The sequence below is a fragment of the Mytilus californianus genome, unplaced genomic scaffold (genome assembly GCF_021869535.1).
Source record: "Mytilus californianus isolate M0D057914Y unplaced genomic scaffold, xbMytCali1.0.p SCAF_42, whole genome shotgun sequence".
Taxonomy (NCBI): Eukaryota; Metazoa; Mollusca; class Bivalvia; order Mytilida; family Mytilidae; genus Mytilus; species Mytilus californianus.
The window spans coordinates 70,861-97,031 of record NW_026262693.1 but is presented as its reverse complement, the minus strand read 5'-3'; the positions used below and the strand labels follow the sequence as shown (position 1 = coordinate 97,031).

Here is a 26,171-nt window from a genome sequence, read left to right as displayed (position 1 = left end):
TTTTCTTACCTAAATGTCTTATTTTTATCAGATTGTTTATTAAATATAAATAAAGTAGTCAAAACAGAAAATTTAATTGAGAATTTTGTCCCCCCCCCCTTTTTTCTGCAAGTTTGAAAAGGTTTTTTTTTGTTAAAAAAAAACATACTTATACTAATAAATTGGATCGACAAGAGAAATATGAGGATCTCACAGCCAGAAAACTTGCTAAACTGGTTGAATCGATCTTATAGATTAAAAATATATGTTATCGTCGTTTTACCTGTTTAAGAATGATTTTTTGTGGGCCGGATCAATCATGTAAATGGTTATTCCTGGTGTCTCCCTAGCTTCACTTTTCAATGTTGACATTCTTTTCTTTTTGATGAATGAAAAACATGCTGAACACAGGTACAACCCATCCACTAATGGCCAAAACTAAAATAACAAAAATACCGAACTCCAAGGAAAATTCAAAACGGAAAGTCCCTTTTCAAATGACAAAATCAAAAGCTCAAACACATCAAACGGATGGAAAACAACTGTCATATTCCTGACTTTGGTACAGGCAAATTAAAGGTTGCATGACAGACAGAAAGTGATGACAATAGCTCACATATGGTCTTTCAGGCCGAGTGATGCTAAAAATGTAATGTTCATCAAATTATTATTTGATTTTCTTCTACAAAGGAACAAGGATATATAAACATAGCATGCTGACACCATCATGTATATAAGTAGAGACATATAGTGTACTATAATACATGTATCTCTCAGATATGTCAAATTAGTATGCAAGATTTATAGTTTTCAAGGAGGGGTCATACAAATTTAAGATAACTGACTGTAAAAGATACAATACTATTTAAATATATTTTTTTTTATCACTCCCTAAATCAATTCTTGTTAAGTTTGATAACTAAAACAAATACAAACATCATTCAATGCTTTATTGATACCGAATTCACTAACTGTGATGTGTTAAAAATGTTTACATACATTTTGAGCTAGACAGATTACAAGTCCTACCCAGAATGTGTTGTTGTCTAACTTCACATACAAACCTTAAAGAGTAACTTAGTACATCAATACTGGATTAAATCTAATGGTATCACTTTATTTGATTTACTTCAATTTACTCCAGGAATTCGATGAACTCTTCAGTAATATCTGAAATTCTAATTTCTATACTTTATCCTGATACATAAAAGTACATCAAGCAAAATTAAACTATTAAAAGAAGTTGAAATTTGATAACAGTAGACACAACTGTTCCTGTAATTCTATAAAACTAACAAGTAAATACCAAACATAATGATATGTAACATTTTCTTTAAAAATTCATTTTTTTTATCAGGCTTTCTTGTGTACTGTAACCAGTTTTTTTTCCCTCGCTTTTGTCAACTTTTAGTGTGATTTTGGAAAAACATATATTTTAAAACTACTCCTTTTTTCAGAAGAAAATGGCACAATTTTGTGAAAAACAACTAGTATATTAGACTAAAATCAAAACATTAGGCAACCACTAAAACCATTTATTTTTCTTACCATATTTCTTCTAAAAATAGAAACAGGCTAGCATTATTTCTATGTCTCATTTTTTATCTGAATTTACAAATAACTGATTTGATGCCATTGCCTTAAATATGCCAAGGAAACAACGTGTAAATATATTCATTTGTTTTGTGGATTTAGGAGAGAAAGCATTGCTGCAATAGTATTTTTATTTGAAAATTACAAATTTGATAAAAGGGAGCAAATCTTAGCAAAAAAAGAGGTGATGAATTAGGAATTATATGTTTTTGATATTTTAATCAATTTCAAAAAGTTTTTTTTTTTCCTTTTCATACATTTCATATGAAAATCCAGACACATACCTTTTTCTGCCTATAATGTAGATTTTTTTAATGTGTGTAAGTTCATGGAAATGCTTTTATTTTACATTTCAGCAATTTAGGTTATTAGAAGTATACCTAAAATTTATTTAACCTTATCCAATAAAAACAAAAAAATCCAAGAATTTTTTTATAAGCTGGATAAAAAAAAGGGAACATTACAGCTGGTTTTACCAGTATCAACAATATGTAAAAATAACCTAGCTTAAACCATAACAAAATAAAATGACTTAGCTTGTCCAAATGGCCTCCCATATACTGATTCATAACAGCCATCCAATTAACTTCCATTTAAAAAATTGAATTTGTAGAAAAAGCTGATCTAACTTTCAACTTTTTTTATCTTAATTCTAACAAACTAATTTTTAAATATGGGCAATTGTATAACCTTATTAATGAACAAAATTAAATAAATTAATTCAAATCTAGTTAAATTTCATCTATTTATTTAAGCATGACATTGTACCAAAACTGTAAAATACATGAGCCATAAGCTGCTATAAAAAATTGTCATAGAAACATTGAACATGTAAACAAAATTCAACAGATACCGCTCTGTTCCTGACAGAGTTTTGAAAAATAAGGTAAATATATCACAATGCAAGTGGAAGACATCACTATTCGAACAATTATTAAAACATGATATGTATTTTCATGAATCAAGAGAGATAACTCTATCTAAATACTATTATTTCAGGCAAAATTCATCTTTGCTGAAATAAACTTACTTTCAAGATGGAATAAGATAGAGAATTTTTTTTAGTAAATGCAATATTTTTTAAATCAAGCATACTTAAAGATAGGGCAGTAATTCCTTTCTTTCGAGCCTTAATAGTAAAGTAATTAAAAATATTTTATCCTATTTAAGCTTAACTTTTAGCTTCATAACTCTGAAAATCATAAAATGTTATTGGTACTTAGAATTGTAAAACAGGACATAGGAATATAAAATTCCTAAATAAGACCAGAATATACACAACTCACAATAATTATAAATCCTACATCAGTATGTATGATACACATTTCTAATGTCAAATTATAACACCTTCCTCTAAATTTGATATTGTGACATTATCAAAAAGGTGTCCATATTTGACAACATCTTTTCTGAAAGAACACATAAATGTACCATCATAATTTTTTTGAGAATTTAAAGAAACACCACCATATTCATGTGCAATACAATAATTCTAGATAGTTCAAAATTCGATTTTTTTAATGCTCCCCAAGCATTATATTTCATTTTTGAATATTTAAATGTCTTTAGTGGAGAAATATGGTATCACACTTGATACAGTGGTCGAGTCTATATTTCTCTGCAAAGTTTCCAAAGCACCTACTTAATCCAGAACTTATAACTCAAAGTCGACACTCACAGCCACACCAGTCGATCATTTAAATTCAAATAACACAGAAAACAAATATAAGTAATCAAACATTTTTTCACACACAATTAATAGTCAATAACACAATAACATTAGTGATCAAACAATTACATTTGTGATCAAACAATAACATTAGTGATCAAACAATTACATTTGTGATCAAACAATTACATTTGTGATCAAACATTTACATTAGTGATCAAACAATTACATTTGTGATCAAACAATTACATTAGTGATCAAACAATTACATTTGTGATCAAACAATTACATTTGTGATCAAACAATTATATCATTAAAATATTTCATCTGGAGACATTAATCTATTCTCAAATTCTAAACATAATAAGTATCATTCTCTAAACAATAATTTCATCATCTTACACTAATTATAATAATTTTCAATTTCATTCTTTTGTTAAGATAATCAAGGAGCTAAAAAGAGTAAACATTATAACAATCCCTTTAACATAACAATTTATAAACATAAAATATTAATAGAAATCACAACAAAAATAGGAAGTATAAATGCACAAGTTTATCTGTACATGAATAAACATTATGAACACTAAAATTTATATTAAAAAATAAACATGGACAGTCACTGAAATCCCAACCCAAGATACAATAATTTTACACAGCAGTGAATTGATAATGGCAAATCTTTAAATAATATTACTATAACCAAGCCAATATTAAAACTGTGTGATACTCATATTCAAAACTTACATTGCTTTCATAAAACCAGGAAAGTGATCAATCTCCTTACCCTTTTTCCATATTCTTTAATGACTTTTCTGAGGTCTTTCCTTTTTCCTATAGTATACAATCCTTGTAAGAATTCTGGTCACTCTTGAGGTTTAACATCCTCTGAAGACAAAGGAGTATGCTGGGATAACACATTAGATTCATCGTAAGTAATGCTATGAGTAGACTTGTTATGGCTAACAGGTAATACAGCATTCGGATTGACATGATCTGGCATCTGGGGCATGTTGTATGGACAAATGGCATTGGATCCATAAAACTGGTAATATGGTTGAGGTTCCATGCACATACTGAATGCATCACGATCAATTCCAGTTTGTTTTGATGCCAGTGGTGAGCCAAAGAAAGCATTTGGATATGCTTCATGTGAGTTGTATGTCCTATGAAAATTCTGTATATCATATTCATTATAAAATGCATGAGGTCCTGTGCTAAAAGAGTATGGTGACTGCTGCTGATCTGGAAGGAAAAAATGTAAAGAATATCAAATTGAGTAGCCAGGCTGCTACTTATAAGTACAAAAATCTAGTTAACTTCAACAGCATTTTAAAAATAGCAACAGTAGCATCTGAAATTCAGTTCAGACATTCAACAAAGGGTTATAAAGCTGCAAATTGGTCATCACCACAGTATCTTTATTCTTCAGTTTATTTCCATGCAACCTTAAATTGTTATAACTAATTTCTCAATTGATTTCTGCTAACAAAAACAAAACTTTTGAACATTGTTCAAGCATTCAACTATAATGAAGTTATTTGTAAATGTATTAAGATGCAATCCCTTCTTTATCTAAAATTCAGTTGCATTGTCTTTTTACAAACTAAATACATGTACATACCCATGACAGCTGATCCAGGCCTTGACATGGGTGGTTCATATTGACCGAGTGTCAAAGCATTAGATATACAGCTTGTTGATGGAGGCGATGACAAAAACTTGTCAGCCTGAACAAGGAAACGTTTGGTTGACTTTGAACTCATAAAGGGATCATTATCTAAAATAATTAAAAGTATCATTTACTCAATGCTTGTGATTTTAATGTGTTTCCTGCGTTTTGTTGGAATATTCTCTTAAAATGCCTGGTCGGGAATATATTACAATTAGTTGTCACCTACTGTTCTGATACTGTAAATACATATATTTTCGTGGGTACCAATTTTCGTAGATATTTCGATTTCTTGGTTTTGCCAATGTCTGCATTCAAGCTTATAGAAAATATAGGCTTCGTTGGAACATTTAAACTAATTGTTTTCCATTACCTACAAAATCCACGAAAAAGTGGTATTCAACAAATAATAATGAATCCACAATAATCACTGTAATTACATTTCCAAGAGTTGTTGATTAAACTGTACTATTAAAGAAAGGTACTGTGAAAGTACTTTTATTTGTGGGACATCGATTTCATGGTCTACAGACATTAAACTACTTAATTAGAATTCAGATGTATAAATGGGCATCAAAGACTGAAGAGTTTTCAAACAAACAAATATAGTAAATAAATGGGACAAATGCAAATAAAACAAAGTCTTCACCTTTTATTCCTTCACTGGGATACTGCTGTCCATAGCCAACAGCCTTCATTTCATTATTATTTCTGTAAAAAAAAAAAGTATCTGAATGACAGTAAAGACTGAAATAATCTAGAAATTAAACTTCTTGAAAACTTTTAGCATGGCTGGAATTATAATTAGAGTAATGTATGTAAATAAATATAGACTGTTAATTTTATATTACCTTGACCAAAAATTATCATGTACAGGTAAATATTTCATATCAAATGTAAATGCACTTTCTTAAAAGAAGAAATATGTTTGCAATGTAATAAAATATATTCTTTCGACTTACATATCTGTATCAACAGTTGATGAAACAGCATTTGAGTCAGCCTCTTCTTTCTTGGATTTCTTCTTTTTGCTTGGTGTAGGAGATTCTGGTATAGTGGAATCCCTGGCCAGTATATCAGTAATCTTCAAAAAATCACACAGAAAAAATTATTACAATCAAAGCACTGTGGATACTGTAAGAAAGCCTACCTGACTAAACAAAAAACAGAATATCCATACATATAAATAATATATTACATTAGTTCTCAACAAACATATTATTTAAAGCAGTACCCAGTTGTTGAGAGCTCACTTTTCAAGTATATATGTATTGAAAGGGATATACATGCAACTTAATTTGTTAAAAATTCTTATCTTAGCAGAATTTTTTATTTAAATAATCAAATGAGGGCAAATTACATTTAAATACCCAGGCAGGTCAATACTTATGTATATTTCATTTGAATGAGATTTATTGAGAATGCGACAATCTCTGCATCTTTAAAATTCTTTTTATGGCTGAAAGGAAGAACTATTGTAAAATATCTGACCTAACCAAATAAGCAGTTACTTTCTATTGACAGTAAAACATCATCAGCCCATACTTATTTTGCAAATCCTCCAATTTGCTATATTGTTAACTATATATAATCCTCATTGTTAAAGATTTCTAAAATTGGACCTGGAATTGATTTTATCCAAAACAAAATTAAAACATTTTCCAAATTTTCATACATACTTGGTTTTGAAAGTCTTGAGGAAGAGCTGCATTGACCAGTTTAATGAAGTCTACACACATTTCCAAAATAGATGCCATATCAGTCTTACGACCCCTTATGTATGGTAGCAGAACACGTAACTGATCACAACTGTCCTTGATTCGTTCTCTAAAAAGGAATGATTATTGAAAAAGAGAAAAGTAAGTTTAATTCAATTTCAATTAGAGACATCCAATTTCTGCTTTATATATATAAAAAAGGTAAAACATTCTTGTATTATCTCCCATTAAAACTTACTGAAAACATATTTTAGCTTACAGTATTATTTCGCTCAATTAATCAATGAGAGTTCCTTATTTTATAAATATAGAAGATATTTTCAGAAATATTATATATATTAATTTTTAAAGCTAGCATTTTACACTTTTATTAGGGTCTGGATGGGGTTTCAGAATAAAGAAAATTGGACCAAAAAATATAGAAATAGAGAATAAGTGTGTACTAAAAATAGAAATAGAGTGATGAAGAATAATGTAATAGAGAAAAGTGGAAAAAAAAATAAAGGAATAGAGCAAAATGGCCTAATAATTCAAGAATACAGAAGAAAGATACTCCATCCGGACCCTCTTTTATTACAAATAAAAAATGACTACCATATATGCCATTCATATGTCTCTTTACAATTGTTTAGTAAATAAAATTTAGCAATCAGGAAGGTAAAAACAGCGGATATACCGTAATAAGACTAGGTATGCTGTATGCAATTGGACTGCTAAAATTGATGACTTGGCTAAGGCTCTGCTAGTATAAAGAGCAGTTTGGAGATATTTTTGGCAGTTCAGTTTGATGAGACAAACTCAGACTGTAATTTGGTCAGATTTTTACTTGACTAATGTAATAGAATAGAAACAGTTGTTGCTGCTGTCAAGTCACAGTATAGACAGTTGTTGCTGCTGTCAAGTCACAGTATAGACAGTTGTTGCTGCTGTCAAGTCACAGTATAGACAGTTGTTGCTGCTGTCAGTCAAAATATAAACAGTTGTTGCTGCTGTCAAGTCACAGTGTAACAGTATAGACAGTTGTTGCTGCTGTCAGTCAAAATATAAACAGTTGTTGCTGCTGTCAAGTCACAGTATAGACAGTTGTTGCTGCTGTCAAGTCACAGTATAGACAGTTGTTGCTGCTGTCAGTCAAAATATAAACAGTTGTTGCTGCTGTCAAGTCACAGTGTAGACAGATGTTGCTGCTGTCAAGTCACAGTATAGACAGTTGTTGCTGCTGTCAGTCAAAATATAAACAGTTGTTGCTGCTGTCAAGTCACAGTGTAACAGTATAGACAGTTGTTGCTGCTGTCAGTCAAAATATAAACAGTTGTTGCTGCTGTCAAGTCACAGTATAGACAGTTGTTGCTGCTGTCAAGTCACAGTATAGACAGTTGTTGCTGCTGTCAGTCAAAATATAAACAGTTGTTGCTGCTGTCAAGTCACAGTGTAGACAGATGTTGCTGCTGTCAAGTCACAGTATAGACAGATGTTGCTGCTGTCAAGTCACAGTATAGACAGTTGTTGCTGCTGTCAAGTCACAGTATAGACAGATGTTGCTGCTGTCAAGCCACAGTATAAACAGTTGTTGCTGCTGTCAAGTCACAGTAAATACACTATAATTGTGTACATAAAATTGAGAATGGAAATTGGGAATATATCAAAGAGACAACAACCCGACCAAAGAGCAGAAAACGCCCGAAGGCCACCAATGGGTCTTCAACTCAGCGAGAAAATCCTGCACCCGGAGGCAGGCTTCAGTTGGCCCTTAAATAAAAATGTGTACTAGTTCAGTGAAAATGGACTTTATACTAAACTCCAAAACATATAAATGAACCGTATTTAAATGTATGTCCAACTATTACATCATATATGCTTGCTTTCATCAATGCATGAAATGAGGTGCAAATCTAAAAAAAAAATATTGTATTTAAGGAGCTCCTGAAATATTTCAGGGCCTCCAAAATTCAAATTCAGAATGTCCATAAACCATTAAGGACCTCCTGAAATATTCTAAGACCTGCATAATTCGATTTCAGGATATCCTGAAAATTTCAGAGACCTTTAATTTCTATTTTACATAAATAAAGGTAGAAAATGTTTTGATTATCTCCCATTGAAACATTGGAGTTCCATAATTCTATATTTCAGGACCTCTATACTTCGATTTCTGGATATCCCTAAAAAGAATTGTAGAGATCTTTAAATAATTGTGGACCTTCATAAATATTTAAGGAAATTGAAAACAAAACATGCATTTAACAGTAAATTTTAATGTACTCTACAACATTGCTAAACAAGGACATATACCTTCGAACTTTTTCTTTAGTTGTATGATCATTAGCAGACTGTTGTTTAAGTTTTTCGGTCTGTTGTCCATTCATCTGTGAAGTCATACATTTCATAATATTTAATCCACCAAGCTGGGCAAGACTAAGTTGACCAGACTTGTTGTCCACAGAAATACTGAAGTAAAGTTATCTTATTAGAATACACATGTTAGCTGTGTCAACATTTCACTTACATTAGGATCTAGCAATGCTCTATTATACTTTCTTTTGGAAAATCTTTTTGGGGATCCTTGGGATTCATCCTTTCAACAGTTTAGCGGCAGGAATTTCATTAGTTGACAAAATTATCAAGCAGAAAGAAGAGCAGAGCGTGGTCAGATCCTTCTGAAGCATTGATATAGGCTCTGTATTTCAATCATATTGGAAGTGAATATATTTATATATATATATATAAGTTTTCTAAAATATTATTACCTGGAGACTTGATTTTAGGCAAAGCTATCAAAGAAAGATATATGACAAATTTTTTTTAAAAGTTTCTGATCAGACTCCACTACGAAACTTGATACCAGTTTGTAAAATTCAGATAGAAATAGAGGAACATGAGACATGACCACAGATTTACAAAATATCCATACTGAGTAAGTATAACTACTGAATAATATCAATGAATTTTAATAAGTGAAACTGCAAGCTAGTATACTGCTCACTGATGATACTCCCGCCCAAATACTTGACGGTAAACAGGAAGTTGTTGAGTGATGAATCTGAAAACACATCACATGGTATAGCTGACTTATACAAACCATGAAACTAAATTTCAGAAATCCTTGTATTGTAGTTCCTGAGAAAAATGTGACGAAAATTTTCAACTTGGCTATCATGTGAAAAATGATACAAGTGTTCGGTAAACAGGAAGTTGTTGAGTGATGAATCTGAAAACACATCACACGGTATAGGTGACTTATATAAACCCTGAAACCAAATTTTAGAAATCCTTGTAATGTAGTTCCTGAGAAAGATGCAACGAAAAAATATTCATGGGACGGACGGACTGACGGATGGATGGACAGACAGAGGTAAAACAGTATACCCCCACTTTTTTAAAGGGGGATATAAAAAGTGGCGTTTCACACCCAGTTTTTTCATGTTTATGTTATTTAAAAAGCTCATAAGTGAAGGAACTTTTAAATATTTTTATTTCACTTAATTGACTTTTCTTTTAAACAAGTTATAACTTCTAGAATACTGTTGTTACACACACTTTATGCTATAGATACCATAAGGAGCATTCAGTTTAACCTCAGATGAAATAGGTCCAGTGGTTTCAGAGGAGATTTTTTAAAAAGTTAAGGGATATAAATAAGACAAGACGACAACGGACACAAAATGATTGCAAAAGCTATAACGGCCTTGGGGGACTGGTGAGCTTAAAAAAAGAACTGCACTTTCTCGCTGTTCTTCATCTTGACAGTTACTTGAAAGTCAACTTATATATATTGTAAATTTAGAAATTATTGTGATGTTTTAATTATTGCGAAAAATGCGACAGGGTTATCATCGCAATAATTAAAACTCGCATTTTGAAATTTTTTATATGAATCAAACAGGATTTTTCTGAATATCGCAAAAATTAAAATCGCATTTTAGTCTAAAATGACAAAATCGCAATAATAAATGCACACAATAATTTCTGAATTTACAGTATCATGTAATACATATTTGTAAGAATCCAAGATACTGTATATTTCTATAAGCATGGAACAAGAAATAATGATATAATGTTACCTAAATCCACCTCTTATGGGTTGTTCTGCACATATAGTTGTAGAAGGTGACATTGGTGTACCAGGGTTTTCAGAAGATGATGGAATTTCTTTAATGTCCATCTCAGAACAATCCAAATCCACTAAAAAAAGAACTTTACAATTATATACTGTAAATTCAGAAATTATTGCATGCATTTATTAAAGCAAATTTTATAGCAAGGACTAAAATGCGAGATTAATTATTGCGATTTCAGAAAAATGTGCATAAAGTTATATGTATCAGATATAAGTATGCGAATTCTCATCAATGCGATACTCTTTCAGTCGCATTATTCGCATCAATAAAAACCTCGCATTAATTTCTTAATTTACAGTATTCTTATCCTAAAAATGTACAATTTTGTGGGCAGAGAGATTTTAAGCCGTGTATATGTGTTTATATATATATATAAAAAGAGAGAGACTCTTTTAAAATAACCAGTTAGTCTTCATATCAATTGTGAAAAATAATATGTACCAAAGATTTTTGCTTTGATAAGATTGGAACCTGATAAAACTACCATAGAGGGAATAGACCACTTTCGAGTTCATCCTTCACCGGAAAAAACTCGTCAATTATGCGCGCCTTTATGACGTCATTTACCAGATAGAGGGGATCGCCTGTATCCCTGCACTATTAACGTTCATCATGCGTCTTAGTGATCGTCATTGTGCAGGATAAACTAGAAATAATGTTTGTTTTGTAAGTACTTAATCACAATTCCCTAATGACAGTAGTGCGGATTGTCAATTATGAGAATTTAATTTGCCGAATAATTCGTGCAATATAGCATAATAGTTTTCCAACCACTTGCTCAACATTGGAACGGAAGTGACGATGCCCCTAAACGCACGAATGATGTTCACTAAAACCAGAGTTTTTGACGGAAATGCATCGAACTCGAAAGTTGTCTATTAAATTTAGTTTCTGCTAAAGGTCTTATTTAATCAGTCTTTCAAATATCTCCAAAAGTTTTGTATACATTATTTCATTATATCTAATACCATTGAAACAATATTTGTTTTCATCTTCAGTCTAAATAACACTGGCTTATAAAATCGTTTTTATATCCATTTACTTCATATAGAAAAAAAGTATAGGAAAAAAGCAATAAAAGCAGAAACTAACCAGGAATAATAGTGATGGATGTCCATTTGGAGTATTTCTGTCGAATGAGTCCATCTTCCACAGGTTCAAGAACAATTTCATCTATACCATGACGCCTTAAATCAACTACAATAGTTACATATTTATTGAATATTATAAGTAACAGAGTGAGTGTCCTAGTGACCTAATACGATATACCGGTATATGGTATCAGAAATTCCATATGGGGTGAGAGCGACCTAAGAAGATATATATGAGGTCAGTAAATTCCATATAGGGTGAGAGCGAAGCTCGAACACAACATGGAATTTACTAATCCCATATATATCGTATTAGCTGGTCACTAGCACACTATGTAAAGAATTTATCTTACCGACTATCTTAACATGTGGCATTTAGACTAGTGGCCTATCAAAGCATTCAAGTCTTTAATATAAAGAACCTTCTTCCATTGGTCTATACAAAAACAAATGCCAACAATAACAGCTTGTAAGCTTTAAATGTGTTTCCCAATTGCAAACTTTCCATTTTTATTTAAAAACTGGACATGATTTTCCATAAAGTACTTGTTGTGGGTAAAATTGTATTTAATTAATCTCGATTGTCAAGTTAACCAAACCAAAACAGATTTGAATATATATACATGAAAACACAACTACGAGCCCCTTGTCCTCTGAGTCTCAGACTGTTTAATAAAGGAAACTTTTCTTTTCACTTGCTGATTTAAGCAGGACCACTTGGCTGAGTTTTTATATTTTCAATACCAATTAACTGCAATTGTTAGGTTACAGAGGCAGTGTGAGCATATGTTTCTGTATAAATTGCATTCTAGTTTAACTATACATTTTTACCATACCTGAGGAAATATCATTTGCTACACCTATTATAACTGTGCCTCTGTTGCATTTACTGGTATATCTAAAAACATTGAAAATGGAGATTAATAGTTTGAGGTCAATAATGATCTTATTTTTATCAGAGACATATATATATGTCTGTTTCTATCAATGCTATATTTTACAAGATAAACAAGAAATAATTGTAAAGGATGCTGTTACGAAGTCTCCCAAACGAAGCTCCCATAATTCGTCATGCCCACGGTCGCCTTACATTGGGCAAAGTCCAGTCAAGTTATATGCATTAGTGATGCCTGGGGACTGACCGTGTATATCATTCAAATCTTCGTGAAATGACGAACAGGAATATATATGGTTTAAGGGTGGGGATCTTGACCATTTACAAGATATTTTAACAAATTCAAACAACAGGGGATGGGGATGACACCTTTGGTCTTACCCTGTATACCATTCAAATCATCTTGGCATGACAACCCAGAATATATATGGTTTACGGGTGGGGATCTCGACCATTTACAGGATATTAGAACATTGGGGTGGGGGGAACCCCTGGGGACTGACCCTATACATCATTCAAATGTTTGAGACATGACGAATAGGATTATATATGATTTAGGGGTGGGGATCTCGACCATTTACAAGATATTAGAACATTGGGGGTGGGGGGAACCCCTGAGGACTGACCCTATATATCATTCAAATCTTCGAAAAATGACGAACAGGAATATATGATTTAGGGGTGGGGATCTCGACCATTTACAAGATATTAGAACTTTCTCAAATAGCAGGGGGTCGGGATGACCCCTGGGGACTAACCTTGTATAGCATTCAAACCATCTTCGCATGACAAACCAGAATATATATGGTTTAGGAGTTGGGATCTTGACCACTTACAAGATATTAGAACTTTCTCAAATGGCAGGGGTTGGGGTGACCCCTGGGGACTAACCCTGTATTTAATTTGATGTGCTTTATCATGACAAATCAGAATATATATGGTTTAGGGGTCGGGATCTTGACCACTTACAAGATAATAAAACTTTCTCAAATGGCAGGGGGTGGGGATAACCCCCGAGGACTCACCTTTTGTTTCATTAATGTGCTTTATCATTTAGAACATTTTCAATTAAAGATCATGTCTATCACTAACTGTTTTCAATTTATAATCATTTGAAAATTTAAAAAAATCCCATAGGGTTCTATAGTAAAACCCTCCTTTCTTTTTGACCCTCAAAGTGTAAATGCTCTTTTGTTACGACGTTGGAAAGTTCCAGGCGGAAAGAACTAACTAGCCGAAAAGTTCCGGAACTTAAGTTATTAACTAGTTACTTTGTTCTTCCTCTGGTTTAAAAGTTCCACCGGAACAAAGTGACTAGTTGAAAAGTTCCAACTGAACATATCAACTAGTTATAAAGTTGATGATAAACATACTTTTTAACCTACAATATGAAATCAAACTGACTAAGAAAACAATCCAATTGCACGTGGTCACTATTGGTTTATATTTATGTGTTTATATCGGGTTATATGACCGTCGGCAGTCTTCCAAGGTCATCTCGATGGTTAATTAGATGGCGTCTAGACAAAAATACACACGAAATGTTGATACATATTATCGAGTTCATGCATTGATAATTTTTTATTTTAGACTTTTCAAAGAAAATGAGGTCAAGGTCAGATAAACCAAGCCAGAAATACATGTACACCTTAAAATCATTCCATACACCAAATATAGTTGACCTATTGCTTATAGTATACAATAAACAGACCAAACCATGAAAACCTTATATTAAGCAAAGAACCATGAAAATGAGGAGATGAACCCTGCCAGACAGACATAGATATACATGGTATGAAGCATCCAGGTCTTCTACCTTCTGAAAAATAAAGCTTTATACAAATAGTTTACACCACCGCCACCGCCGCCAGATATTAATCGCCATGTCTCGCAAAGCTGGGACAGAAATGGATGACCTTTCTTGCTTCCTTTTTTGTCATTAACTCTCCTTCTTTATACCCTTTCAATTGATCCTAACCTCTTTCTCCCTTCCTATGTTCCCTTGCTCAAATAGAACTATTTCGCCTTATCTACATTGCTTACTGATATTACAAGGGCTAACAGTGTCTCTTAACAACAACTAATAGCCAACAGGAACTTGTCACTTAATAGGCATGCATATGATAATCATATTTTGAAACGATAACAAAATCGTTTAAAAAAGTTTGATATAACAGTGCATATGTTTAAATGCATAATTTACGATGGATGGTGGTCTCTAGTATAGATGCTGGTCATGGGTATTAATTTGTTTGTATGTATGTTGTAGTTTGTATTTGGTTTTTGTCATAAACATGTTTAATTTGTTTATAAGACAATAAAAACTATCAATAATCAACTCAATAAGTTAGTTACCTAATAGATGTGGTCAAACTAAGGATATCTGGTCCAACAGGCATGTCCATCAGCAACCAGATAAGAACAAACCCTTTGTTATTACACAACTCCAACGATTCTTCTTGTTTACAAATTTGAATTTCATGACAGTTGGTCAGCTGCTGGATCTTGCTCTTCAACAGAACAGCTTCATCACCTTCACCGATTACAAGCGAGATGGCATTCATTTCAGATCCCTGTAAAATAAAACACGAGTGCACACGCTAAAATGTCTCGCCTGCTTTTCTTATCATTAATGAATTTAATACCTTACACCGCAGATAGTTAGCCTATTGCTTATAGTATCTAATTACGAAAATTGAACATTGACTAATGTACTATAAAAATGACATTGGCAGACTAGCCCTGTCAGACAACATGAATACCATGCAATTATTCCATACAACGAACGTATATGACCTATTGCTTATAAGATCTGAGAAACAGACATAGCTATGAAAACTTTACATTGACTAATGAACCATGTCAGACAGACATGTTCAATTGACAATGATTCCACACACCAAATATAGTTGACATATTGCTTGTAGTATCAGATAAACGGACAAAACCATGAAAACTTAACTTTGACCAATGAACCATGACATTGAGGTCAAGGTTAGATGAAATCTGCCAGACAGAATTGTACACATTACAATCATTCTATTCACAAAATATAATAGCCCTATTGTTTATAGTATCTGAGAAATAGACCAAACGGGAAAAACTTAACATTATCCTATGAACCATGAAAAAGGTCAAGGACAGATGAAAAACTGCCAGACAGATATGTACACCTTACATCATTCCTCACACCAAATACAGTTGACCTATTGCTTATAGTTTCTGAGAAACAGACAAAACCACAAAAACAAAACATTGACCAATGATCCATGAAAATGAGGTCAAGGCCAGTCGGACATGTAGTAACACCTCACAATCATTCACAAATCAAACATAGTTGGCCTATAGCTTATAGTATCTGAGCTACGGACTTGACCACGAAAACTTAACCTTGACAACTGATCCATGAAACGAGGTCGGGGTCAGATGAACTCTGTCTGACGGACATGTAGACGTTGCATGCATCCAATATACGAAATAAGGTTACCATTTTACTCATGAGTATTTCACATGACAAAAAAAACTCTAAATTAAACTATTGACACAGGTATGTCTCGCCTGTCGGCAGAAAATTCAGAAAAAGACAATCTGGTGGACAGCAACATTGCTATTGATTCAAAGTTGCTGGACCATGACCTATGGAACAGAGCCTCGAAATAGTCCTCAAATTGATATATATACTGAAAGTAATGCAACTTTAATAGAAAATATTGATCTATCAGATACAGTTCCTATCAAACTGACTTAAGCAGAAAAAACTTTTAAACATTGAAAATTCAAAGTCACTAGCCTCAAAATAGTCGTTTTAAATATTATATGTATTGATGGTAATGCATACTCCCTATGTCTCGCAATCTGCGACAAGACAAAAACTACAAGCTCCAGGAAGTCAGTATCGTTCACTTTTTTCGTTCCATACACAAAATATAGTTGACCTATTGCTTACAGTACTTGAAAAACGGACAAAAGCACAAAACTTAACATTGGCCAATGAACCATGAAAATGAGGTCAAGGTAAGATGAAACCTGCCAGACTGACATGTACCCCTTACAATCATTCCATATACACCACATATGTCTAACAGACATGTAGACGGTATATGGAACCCATATACCAAATATAGCTATCCTATCACTCATAATAAGTGAGAAATGCACATGACAAAAACACTATTTTTTTTTTAAAGTCGCCGAACCATGAAAATGAGGTCAAGAACAATAATTGACATACTTTTTTATGACAAACGGAAACTTCGTAACATAAGGTATCTGCAAACAAGGTATGAAGCATCCATGGCTTCTTCCTTCTGACATATTAAGCTTTATACAAATAGTCAAGTTACACCGCCTCCACCGGATAGTAATCCCTATGTCTCGAAGGGCGAGACAAAAATGAATGACCTCTCTACCTTTTTTGTCATTAACTCTCCTTCTTTATACGACTTTTGTCGCTGATTTGGTTTTATTGCCAATGAGACAACTATTCACTAGATTTCCAGTGATGTGGATATAAGCAATTATAGGTCACCAAAACTGAAGAAAACCCATACTGTATAGTCAGCTATAAAAGACCCCGACATGAAAAATGTGAAACAATTCAAACGAGAAAACTATTAACGACCTGATTTATAGCAATAAAATTTACAAAAAACAAATACAACAGACATGAAACAACAAAAACCACAGAATCACAGGCTCCTCACTTGGGACATATAGAATGTTTGTTCGCGCTCAACCCTCCACTAACATCTGACAGTAGTGTAACTGAAAGCAAACTCATAGTTCTTAACCTGTTGACCTTCTTAGACTAGTACAAGCAAAACAAAACTTAGTATTAGAAATATTCGTCGCTTCATAAAGCGAGCTCAAATTAATTCATCTTCATGATGATATGAATATTTTTGACAGTAACTCTAATATTTAGCGGCTTTACTTCCGAGTAACTTTAATACGACAATTGAAAGTTTAATGTTGAAAGAAGAACTTTATTCCGTTTTTCATGGACTCAATTGTGCTATTCTAATAACAAGTCTATATTAAGAATGATGTGATACGTTGTTGTTTGAAATATTTGGTTGGTTTTTGGACCAATATTTTTTTCATTGGGGTACATTGTGGAGAGGTTGCTTTTAGACTGGTTGATGGTTTTAAATGATATCTTGACTGACCAAGCGATTACTGGATTCGACGATTATAACATCATAAAGTTATTTTTTTAATTCAAACACACCTACTCAATTACGGTGACTCATTACAAAAATATTTCAATTGACCTATTGATTTGGATTCTAGTAATGTGAATTTTGAATGTTATTATATCAAACGCGCTTGAATATATCAGAGACATATAAATACATGTCTCTGAATATATAAAAGGTGTTCCCGACTTTCTCTAAACGGAAATGTCGTTACCCATTTTATAGGATATTTTTTCTGAAAATACTGTTGGTTTGGGCAGAAATGCAAACTGATGCTTTTAACATATCAATTTCTTTAAGGTACATCGGGTGTCTTCGGCCATCTTGGATTGTTAAATAACAGAAAACCACCGGACTAGATCTTTAATGAAATGTGCAAATTTTGAGAGAGGAATGTAATACATTTGTAATAATGTTCATCTTAATGAAGAAAATTGTGCGTTCTATCTTATTATTTACACCTGTTTTTTACAAATACAGAATCTTATTGTTTGATTAAATTTTTGTTCAACTTTGCCCTATAAGGTGAGATAACTCAGACAGTAACTTTTATAAAGGAATATCTAAAGAATTTACCTTTTTTGTTTTGTGTCAAGAAAAAGAGGCCCGTTACCCTAATTTTTATTTTTATTTTCAGAAAGCACATCATTCTAGCTAAGTTTTCATATTTTATCTATCATTTAGTTTTCTATCACACAAAATTGTGGTTTTCATGCAAATCCATACAAAATCTGTCAATTTTGCACAACCTAGCTTGAAGAAAAGCCCCGTGATCCATACTTTTTATTATACTTGTGAAAAAAGCATGATATGAACTACATTTTGGCAAATTATTAAAAAAAAATCTATGGATTTTAATTTAGACCCTCCGTCAACCTTAAGTGGATTTTTTTTTCAAAGTAATCTATGGATATGTATCTTTAAGATTCAAAAGTATTTGCAACTACCAAAAATGAGTTGTTTTGTGACCTTTTGTCTATGATAAATGCATTATAATGCTTTATACTAACTTTGTGTATAATTAAGTATACTGAACCGCAAAAGAAACGTCGCAGTAATTTGAGGCAAAAATGATACAAGAAAATGCCATTTTTTTTATTGAATGGGCGTACAAAAATCATTGTTATTTCACAAATTCACATCATTTCAGTTCATTCACTGTTCATTGATAAAGTTTTTCATCACCATATCACATAATAAATTAATACAGGTCACTAGTTAGTAGCGTGTCGTGTTGATTACGTCCCGGCATCTCCTATACGTGGAATGAATCAGACGGTTGATACAGTTCATAGGAATCCTAGCCCACACTTGCAGAAAAGATGCCTGTAGCTCCACAGCAGTTGTCGGTCTTGGATGGACGTCATTCGGTTTTCTCTGATTCTCGTACCACAGATGTTCTATGGGGTTTAATTCCGAACTAAGATCGGGCCAAGGCATAATCGTAATGTTGTTCTGCTACAGAAAGTCCCTTGTAGCTCTTGCAGTATGCGCACATGAATTGTCTTGCTGGAAAGTGACTGTGAGGTTTTGATGGCGTGCAAAATGTGGCACAACATGTGGTCGTAGAACTTGATCGATATACCGGGCTGCATTGACACCATTTCCTCTACCTGGTCCAAGATTCTGGATGACAACAGGCCCTAATTTCTGGTTCAAGCCATTTCCGTCCCATACCATAATGTTTGACCTCCCCAAACATCTCTTTCCATCATGCAGTTATCTGCATATCTTTCGCCCTGTTTTCTCTAGATTCGTGTACTGCCGTTTCTGCATTTGAAATGCAGTAACGACTTTCGTCTGAAAAGATTACCGTCCTCCACTGCTGATGTCGCCAATTCTGACGATGGGCGGCCAACTGTAGTCGTACAACTGCGATGACGTGGTGTGCGAATAGGACCTCTGGCAGGACGACGACAACTCATGTTACGACAATTTAATCGACGCCGGACTATATCATCATTAATTGGTCTCTGGTTAATGTATATTGTCTGACGAGCAGTATGGGTTGCGCAGAGGAACTGGTTTTGCAGATGCTGTCGTAAGATGTAGCGATCCTGACTCAATGTTGTTACTCTGGGACAACCGTACGTGAACGGTCATTTGTACTGGTATTTTTTTTGCATTGTAGCATTCACGTAGACGTTGGATGGTGCTTACATTGCAATGAAATGCATTTGCAACGACTTAAGGCCAATGTCTAGGATTTAAACACGTTCTATTGCCTGTGCTCTTTGTCGTGGGTTCAGTCGTGGCATCAGTACTGCATCAAACAGAAAATGATGACACAAAAACTTCGCACCTCTTGAATACCCTTAATGAGGCACGGATTCAACGTGAATATCATCATCATGAAATTTGACAAACTCCGTACAGTGATCGTTTCCGTTCCGGAACTATTTTCCTTTACTCAATCATTAGTGTAGAGTAGTATGCGGATCGGAGCTGGAACTGCCGGGGAGTTTGGAAATTTCACTGCGGAACGTGTCCCACGGACCCAGCGATACCAATATCGGGACGACCGAATTAATGAACGCAGTCAGTCGTAACGGAGATAAAAACATAATCGTAGTTTCATTTAAAGGTAATTTACCTTAACCAAAATAAATAAATAAATTTTTTCAATGTATTTGAAAATTTTAGTTTTCGAAAAATACGACGTTTCTTTTGCGGTTCAGTATATATATATAACATGCACAATTCTTTTATTGTTTATTGTACAGCTGCATTAAGATTCTAATGAGTATGAACAAATAAATATAGATTCTTACATTGGTACCAGTGGATTATCGGATTTATCCGATTGAGATTTAAAAACCATCGAATTTATCGGATTTATCTAATCAAGATAGTTAGTATTTCGATAATTTAACTATCGAGATAAATCCGATAATCCACGAGTAACTATGTAAGAATCTTTTTCTCTAATTACCAAATAACTTTTCATTTTTAATAAACGGAAAACAATTTCTCTAATTTAGCACATTTCGATTCATCAAGAGAGCTGATAAAGGTTTATCATTAAAATATTCACTGTCAATAGACCATGACTGAGGGGACACGGCCAAATAATCTAAACGGAAAAGATATGTGCCAATGTAACAAATAGATTTAACCTGTCACTAGTGGTTGCCCATTGACTGACCTATCACAAACTAATACATGTAAACTTAGCAAAAGTTTCAAAATCAATAGACCATGCATGACTGAGGGGCTGGTCAAAATAATCTCCATGGCAATGAGATTTGCGGATGGTAATACACCTGAATACCAAACATCATTGATCTATCGTTAGTAGTTCCTCTAATAAACTGTCCTAATCACAAACTAATGCATGTAAACTAAGTAAAAGTTTCAGTCGATGGACCATGAATGAGTGTGCGGAGCCAAATAATCGCTATGGAAATGAAAAGTGACTGTATTCAAAATATCATTGACCTACCACTACTGATTCCCTATTAAATGACCAGAATTGCAAACTAATACATTGTTGACGCCGCCGACCGCCGCCGGAAATAGCACACCTTAGACTTGCTTTATCGACTTCGTCGAGGCGAGACAAAAATAACCATTAACTAGGTTATTGGCATCATTCTATGCATGTGATCATGCATTGGGTTAAACTACATGCTGATTTTTTCGATTTCAACCATCCCATTTAAAACTGATGAGTGTGGTAACAAAGTGTTGGTTCTCGGACGGGAAACGATTTTAAACTAGCCGATTGCTTTGATACACAAGCAGAAACAACAGGAGAAATCAGAAAAAATAATCATTAAGTAATGCGACGTGTCCTGACAGTTGAGAAAAATATCTGCTTTCTTCAATTAGGGGATAAAAAGACGTCATACAAGATATAAATGAAAGAGAAGTGGGTATACGTCAATGAGAAAGCAACCCAACAACACACAAGAGTGCACACACTGAAATGTCTCGCCTACTATACTGATCATTGATTTTATGTTTATAGTCCTAAATATAAAGTTTTACTACACGTATCGCATTAACATTTATGATCCAAGAAAATGAGGTCAAGGTCAGATAAACCAAGCCAGAAATACATGTACACCTTTTATACAATCATTCCATACACCGAATATATATGACCTATTGCTTATAGTATAAAAGAAACAGACCAAACCATGAAAATTATATATTGACCAATGCACCATGAAAATGAGGTCAAGGTCAGATGAAACCTGCCAGACAGACATTAACACCGTAAAATCATTCCATGCTTCAAATATAGTTGACCTATTGCTTATAGTATCTAAGAAACAAAGTTAACCAGGGAAAACTGAACATTAACCAATGAACAATGAAAATAAGGTGAAGGTCAGATGATACCTGCCAGACAGACATATACGCCTTACAATCATTCTATACACCAAAAATACAGGGGTAGTTGACCTATTGCTTAAAGTTTAAGAAAAACAGACCAAAACACAAAAACTTAACATTGAGCAATGAACCATGAAAATGAGGTCAAGGTCAAATAAAACCTGCCAGACTGACATGTACATCGTAAAATATTTCCATACACCAAATATAGTTGACCTATTGCATACAGTATTAGAAAAACAGACCAAAACACAAAAACTTAACATTGAGCAATGAACTGTGAAAATGGGGTCAAGGTCAAATAAAATCTGCCAGAATGACATGAACATCGTAAAATATTTCCATACACCAAGTATAGTTGAACTATTGCATACAGTATTAAAAAAACAGACAAAAACACAAAAACTTAACTTTTGCTACTGAACCATGAAAATGAGGTCAAGGTCAGATGACAGATGCCAGTTGGACAAGTACACTTTAAAATCAGTACATACACCAAATATAGTAGACCTATTTCTTAAAAGTATCTGAGATATGGACTTGACCACGAAAGCTTAACCTTGTTCACTGAGGTCGAGGTCAAGTGAAAACTGTCTGACAGGCATAAGGACCTTGCAAGGTACGCACATACCAAATATACGTATCCTATTACTCATGAGAGAGAATTTAATATTACAAAAAATCTTAACTTTTTTTCAAGTAGTCAATGAACCATAAAAATGAGGTCAAGGACAATGGACTTATGACAGACGGAAACTTCATATCATAAGGCATCTATATACAAAGTATGAAGCATCCAGGTCTTTTACCTTTTAAAACTATTAAGCTTTTAAGAAGTTAGTTAACGACGCCGCCGCCGCCGCCGCCGGATCACTATCCCTATGTCGAGCTTTCTGCGACAAAAGTCGCAGGCTCGACAAAAATAAAAGTCATCCAGATGTCAGAGTGCTGACCAATAAGCAGGTGCCTATAAAGTTTGTCAAGCTCTAAATCTCTCTGATTTAAAGAAGCCCTGACTCTCTATATATTATTTTTACAACACTTATTCTTAATCTGCTGAACTTGAACAAATTGTACACTATGGTTTGCATATATAATATTTTGTAATAAAATAGTATTAAAAATATGATACACTTACATGTAGTAGATGTGTTACGGAAAGGTATAGACTCGACGCTGAATTTAACTCGAATAATTATGCGCCCTCTATCGGCATATTGCCTATCGAGGACAAATTTTATAACAGTCGATTTTGGTAGGTGCAAATACTTTTGGATTTTTAATATGCATAAGCATACATTCTGCCGAAAAAAAAGTCCACAGAAAGATCAGAGATTGACCCGGTTAAAGCATATATTTGCATCTCTGTCCTCGGTAACAGTATTTTTGAAGGAAAAAAATCATTAAAAAGGGCATTTATCTTAGTGAAAAGAGAAAGTCGGGTACACCTTTTACGTTCAAGTGTGTTTCAGTTGACTGATTTGTCCTGAAAACAAATAAAGCAAAAAATATTTTATACATCATCACGATTCAGATTCCATTAGTTTTATATATTTAGGCTACATGTGCTGATATAATAACATTAATTCATAAAGCTAAAAAAAATGAGATGTGTGGGCCAAATGAGATAACTTTTCAATGATTCACAACAACAGAGTAGGTGTTCTTGAATAAGGGAGCTACCATTTGATTTTTATCGGGGGGGGGAGTAGGATGAAATTTGAAAAAAAGGCAGGACAGAAGTTATGAGTAATAAAAGGCAGGATGACAAATTATGTATAAAAAGTCAGGATAAACTAATAAAAAAAAGGCAGGACCGAATAAAGTGAAAAATAAAAAGGCAGGACCGAGATTACAACTAAAAAAAATGCAGAACACAATTTTTCATCCTAGCCCCCCCCCTACAGAGTAGGTGTTCTTGAATAAGGGAGCTACCATTTGATTTTTATCGGGGGGGGGGGGGGGGGGGGGGTAGGATGAAATTTGAAAAAAAAGGCAGGACAGAAGTTATGAGTAATAAAAGGCAGGATGACAATTTATGTATAAAAAGTCAGGATAAACTAATAAAAAAAGGCAGGACCGAATAAAGTGAAAAATAAAAAGGCAGCACCGAGATTACAACTAAAAAAAATGCAGAACACAATTTTTCAACCTAGCCCCCCCCCCCCCCCCCCCCCCCCCATAAAAATCAAATGGTAGCTCCCTTACAATTAAAAAAAACTTCGTGTTACTACAAGTTTTAAAACATCTATTTGTTACCTCAGCTGATTTTTTTTTTTTTAGTTTTCGTTCACTTATTTTTTAAATAAATTAATGCATATTAATTATTTTATAAATATTCATGAAATGTAGTCCTAATTTTTATGTGGCAGTCGAGATTTCTGTCCATTAGTCCATTCGTTCCAATTTGAAAGATCTACCTATTGTAGTTTGTTTTTGTTTTTCGTCCTGAATATGTATGAACTATTTGTCACTGGACGTTAAGCAAACAACAATCAATCAAATTTTTCAAATGTCCAATCAGAAACCGAAAGAGTTGGAGCATTGGCTTAAGTTCAATAAATCATTTACCCAATCATGTTAAGATGCATGCCTAATATAAATTGTAATTTATTTTCAAACTGCTCAATATGAAAGGCCAAAGAGTAGATGAAACATGCGGAAATCTACTTCAACACTAAGTTTCGCGTAACTTAACAAGCAAGTTAAAATTTCAAAATTTCTTTTAAGGAAAATACGTGTATACCTTCAGATTTAATGCTTGCTTGGAAATATCCAAAGGGAGAAAGATTGTCAAATCGGATCTATCATGCACGATGATAGTAGAAAGTTTTTTTTCTATATATAATCTTAATAAAGATAAAAGCCCAAGCATACGAGTGTTTTAATATCAAAAATTCTGAATTGAAAATTTGTTAATCCGTATATACGTTATATAAAATTTTGGGTCTTCTCCGGAAATCTCTGAACATTTCCAATATTAAGTTTTGTCTTCAATCTATAGCATAAGCTGTGTAACCGAGGAACTGGGGAGGGGAGCGCTGGCACCCTGTCTCATATCTCAAAGGAATGAAGTCGATATGTGATAGATTCCCATCCGTTTTAAAAAAAAAACATTAGAAAAGGGGAACACGTGCAATTACGATTGGACAGAAACTTGATAAAAATACCGTGACTATTCCGTAAATCCTTACCCAGTTTTCAATTGGACTCATGGCTTGTGTTGAATTCGAATCGCAATACACTTCTTCTAAACAAAGCAATGCATCACTGGCAATGCTTATAATTTCATCGTCAATTTTCCCATCGGATTTCTGAGTTTCTTCAAGAATGGACGAAACAACATCACGGCCGTCCTCAAATGTTTCTATCACGTGATCAACAACTTCGGCATTTTTCTTCGCTTTCACAGACCTGGATTTGCCTTTTCTGTCAGATTTACGTCTAGATGTTCTGCTGGACGACATTTTTTGCGTTGTTCTGCGGAGAATCAATTTCTATACTGGATCTTGGTCTACAGTCACGTGATGGAAAGTTATGATGTACTTTTCACATATCAATAAGTTGGTCACTATAAATGGGTAGGTAGTACTTTAGTGTTAAGATGAACAATAAGTTCAGAAAAGAATCATTGGTTAATTGATGGTTATGAATACTCTAAATCGTATAAAAATATTGTTTTTCTCAACAACCCGCTTTGCTTGTTATTTAATTTTCGATTTTTTATCAACCCTTCAGTTCCTCACAATATTCTCTTGACACGGTGAAGGTCATACCAATTCTGCACTTTAACAGTCCATTAATAGTGTTAATAAATTGAATAGCCGTATGAAGTTGAACTATCTCGAAGTACAAATTACTAAAATCAACGTTACAAATCCACGGCTTCGTTAAGGA

General features: G+C 33.5%; 1 protein-coding gene across 1 annotated transcript; it reads right to left on the bottom strand.

The window, feature by feature from the left end:
- Positions 1-912: 912 nt before the first annotated feature.
- On the bottom strand, positions 913-25,764 carry LOC127699840 (uncharacterized). Its single transcript, XM_052203217.1, has 11 exons — positions 25,469-25,764; positions 15,091-15,308; positions 12,677-12,738; positions 11,842-11,946; positions 10,693-10,813; positions 8,924-9,079; positions 6,593-6,740; positions 5,876-5,997; positions 5,563-5,624; positions 4,866-5,021; positions 913-4,486 (listed from the first exon to the last, which is right to left on the bottom strand). The coding sequence occupies exons 1-11, from the start codon at positions 25,739-25,741 to the stop codon at positions 4,107-4,109; spliced, it is 1,803 nt and encodes a 600-aa protein (XP_052059177.1). The 5' UTR covers positions 25,742-25,764; the 3' UTR covers positions 913-4,106.
- Positions 25,765-26,171: the final 407 nt, after the last annotated feature.

What these genes read in the sequence shown, in the direction of transcription:
- LOC127699840 (XM_052203217.1), bottom strand. Translation starts at nt 25,741, where the DNA reads ATGTCGTCCAGCAGAACATCTAGACGTAAATCTGACAGAAAAGGCAAA. An exon ending in TCAACTGTTGATACAGATAT is followed by an intron (nt 5,625 to 5,875) that starts GTAAGTCGAAAG and finishes TTTTTTTTACAG; the next exon opens with AAATAATAATGAAATGAAGG. An exon ending in GCCTGGATCAGCTGTCATGG is followed by an intron (nt 4,487 to 4,865) that starts GTATGTACATGT and finishes TTTTCCTTCCAG; the next exon opens with ATCAGCAGCAGTCACCATAC.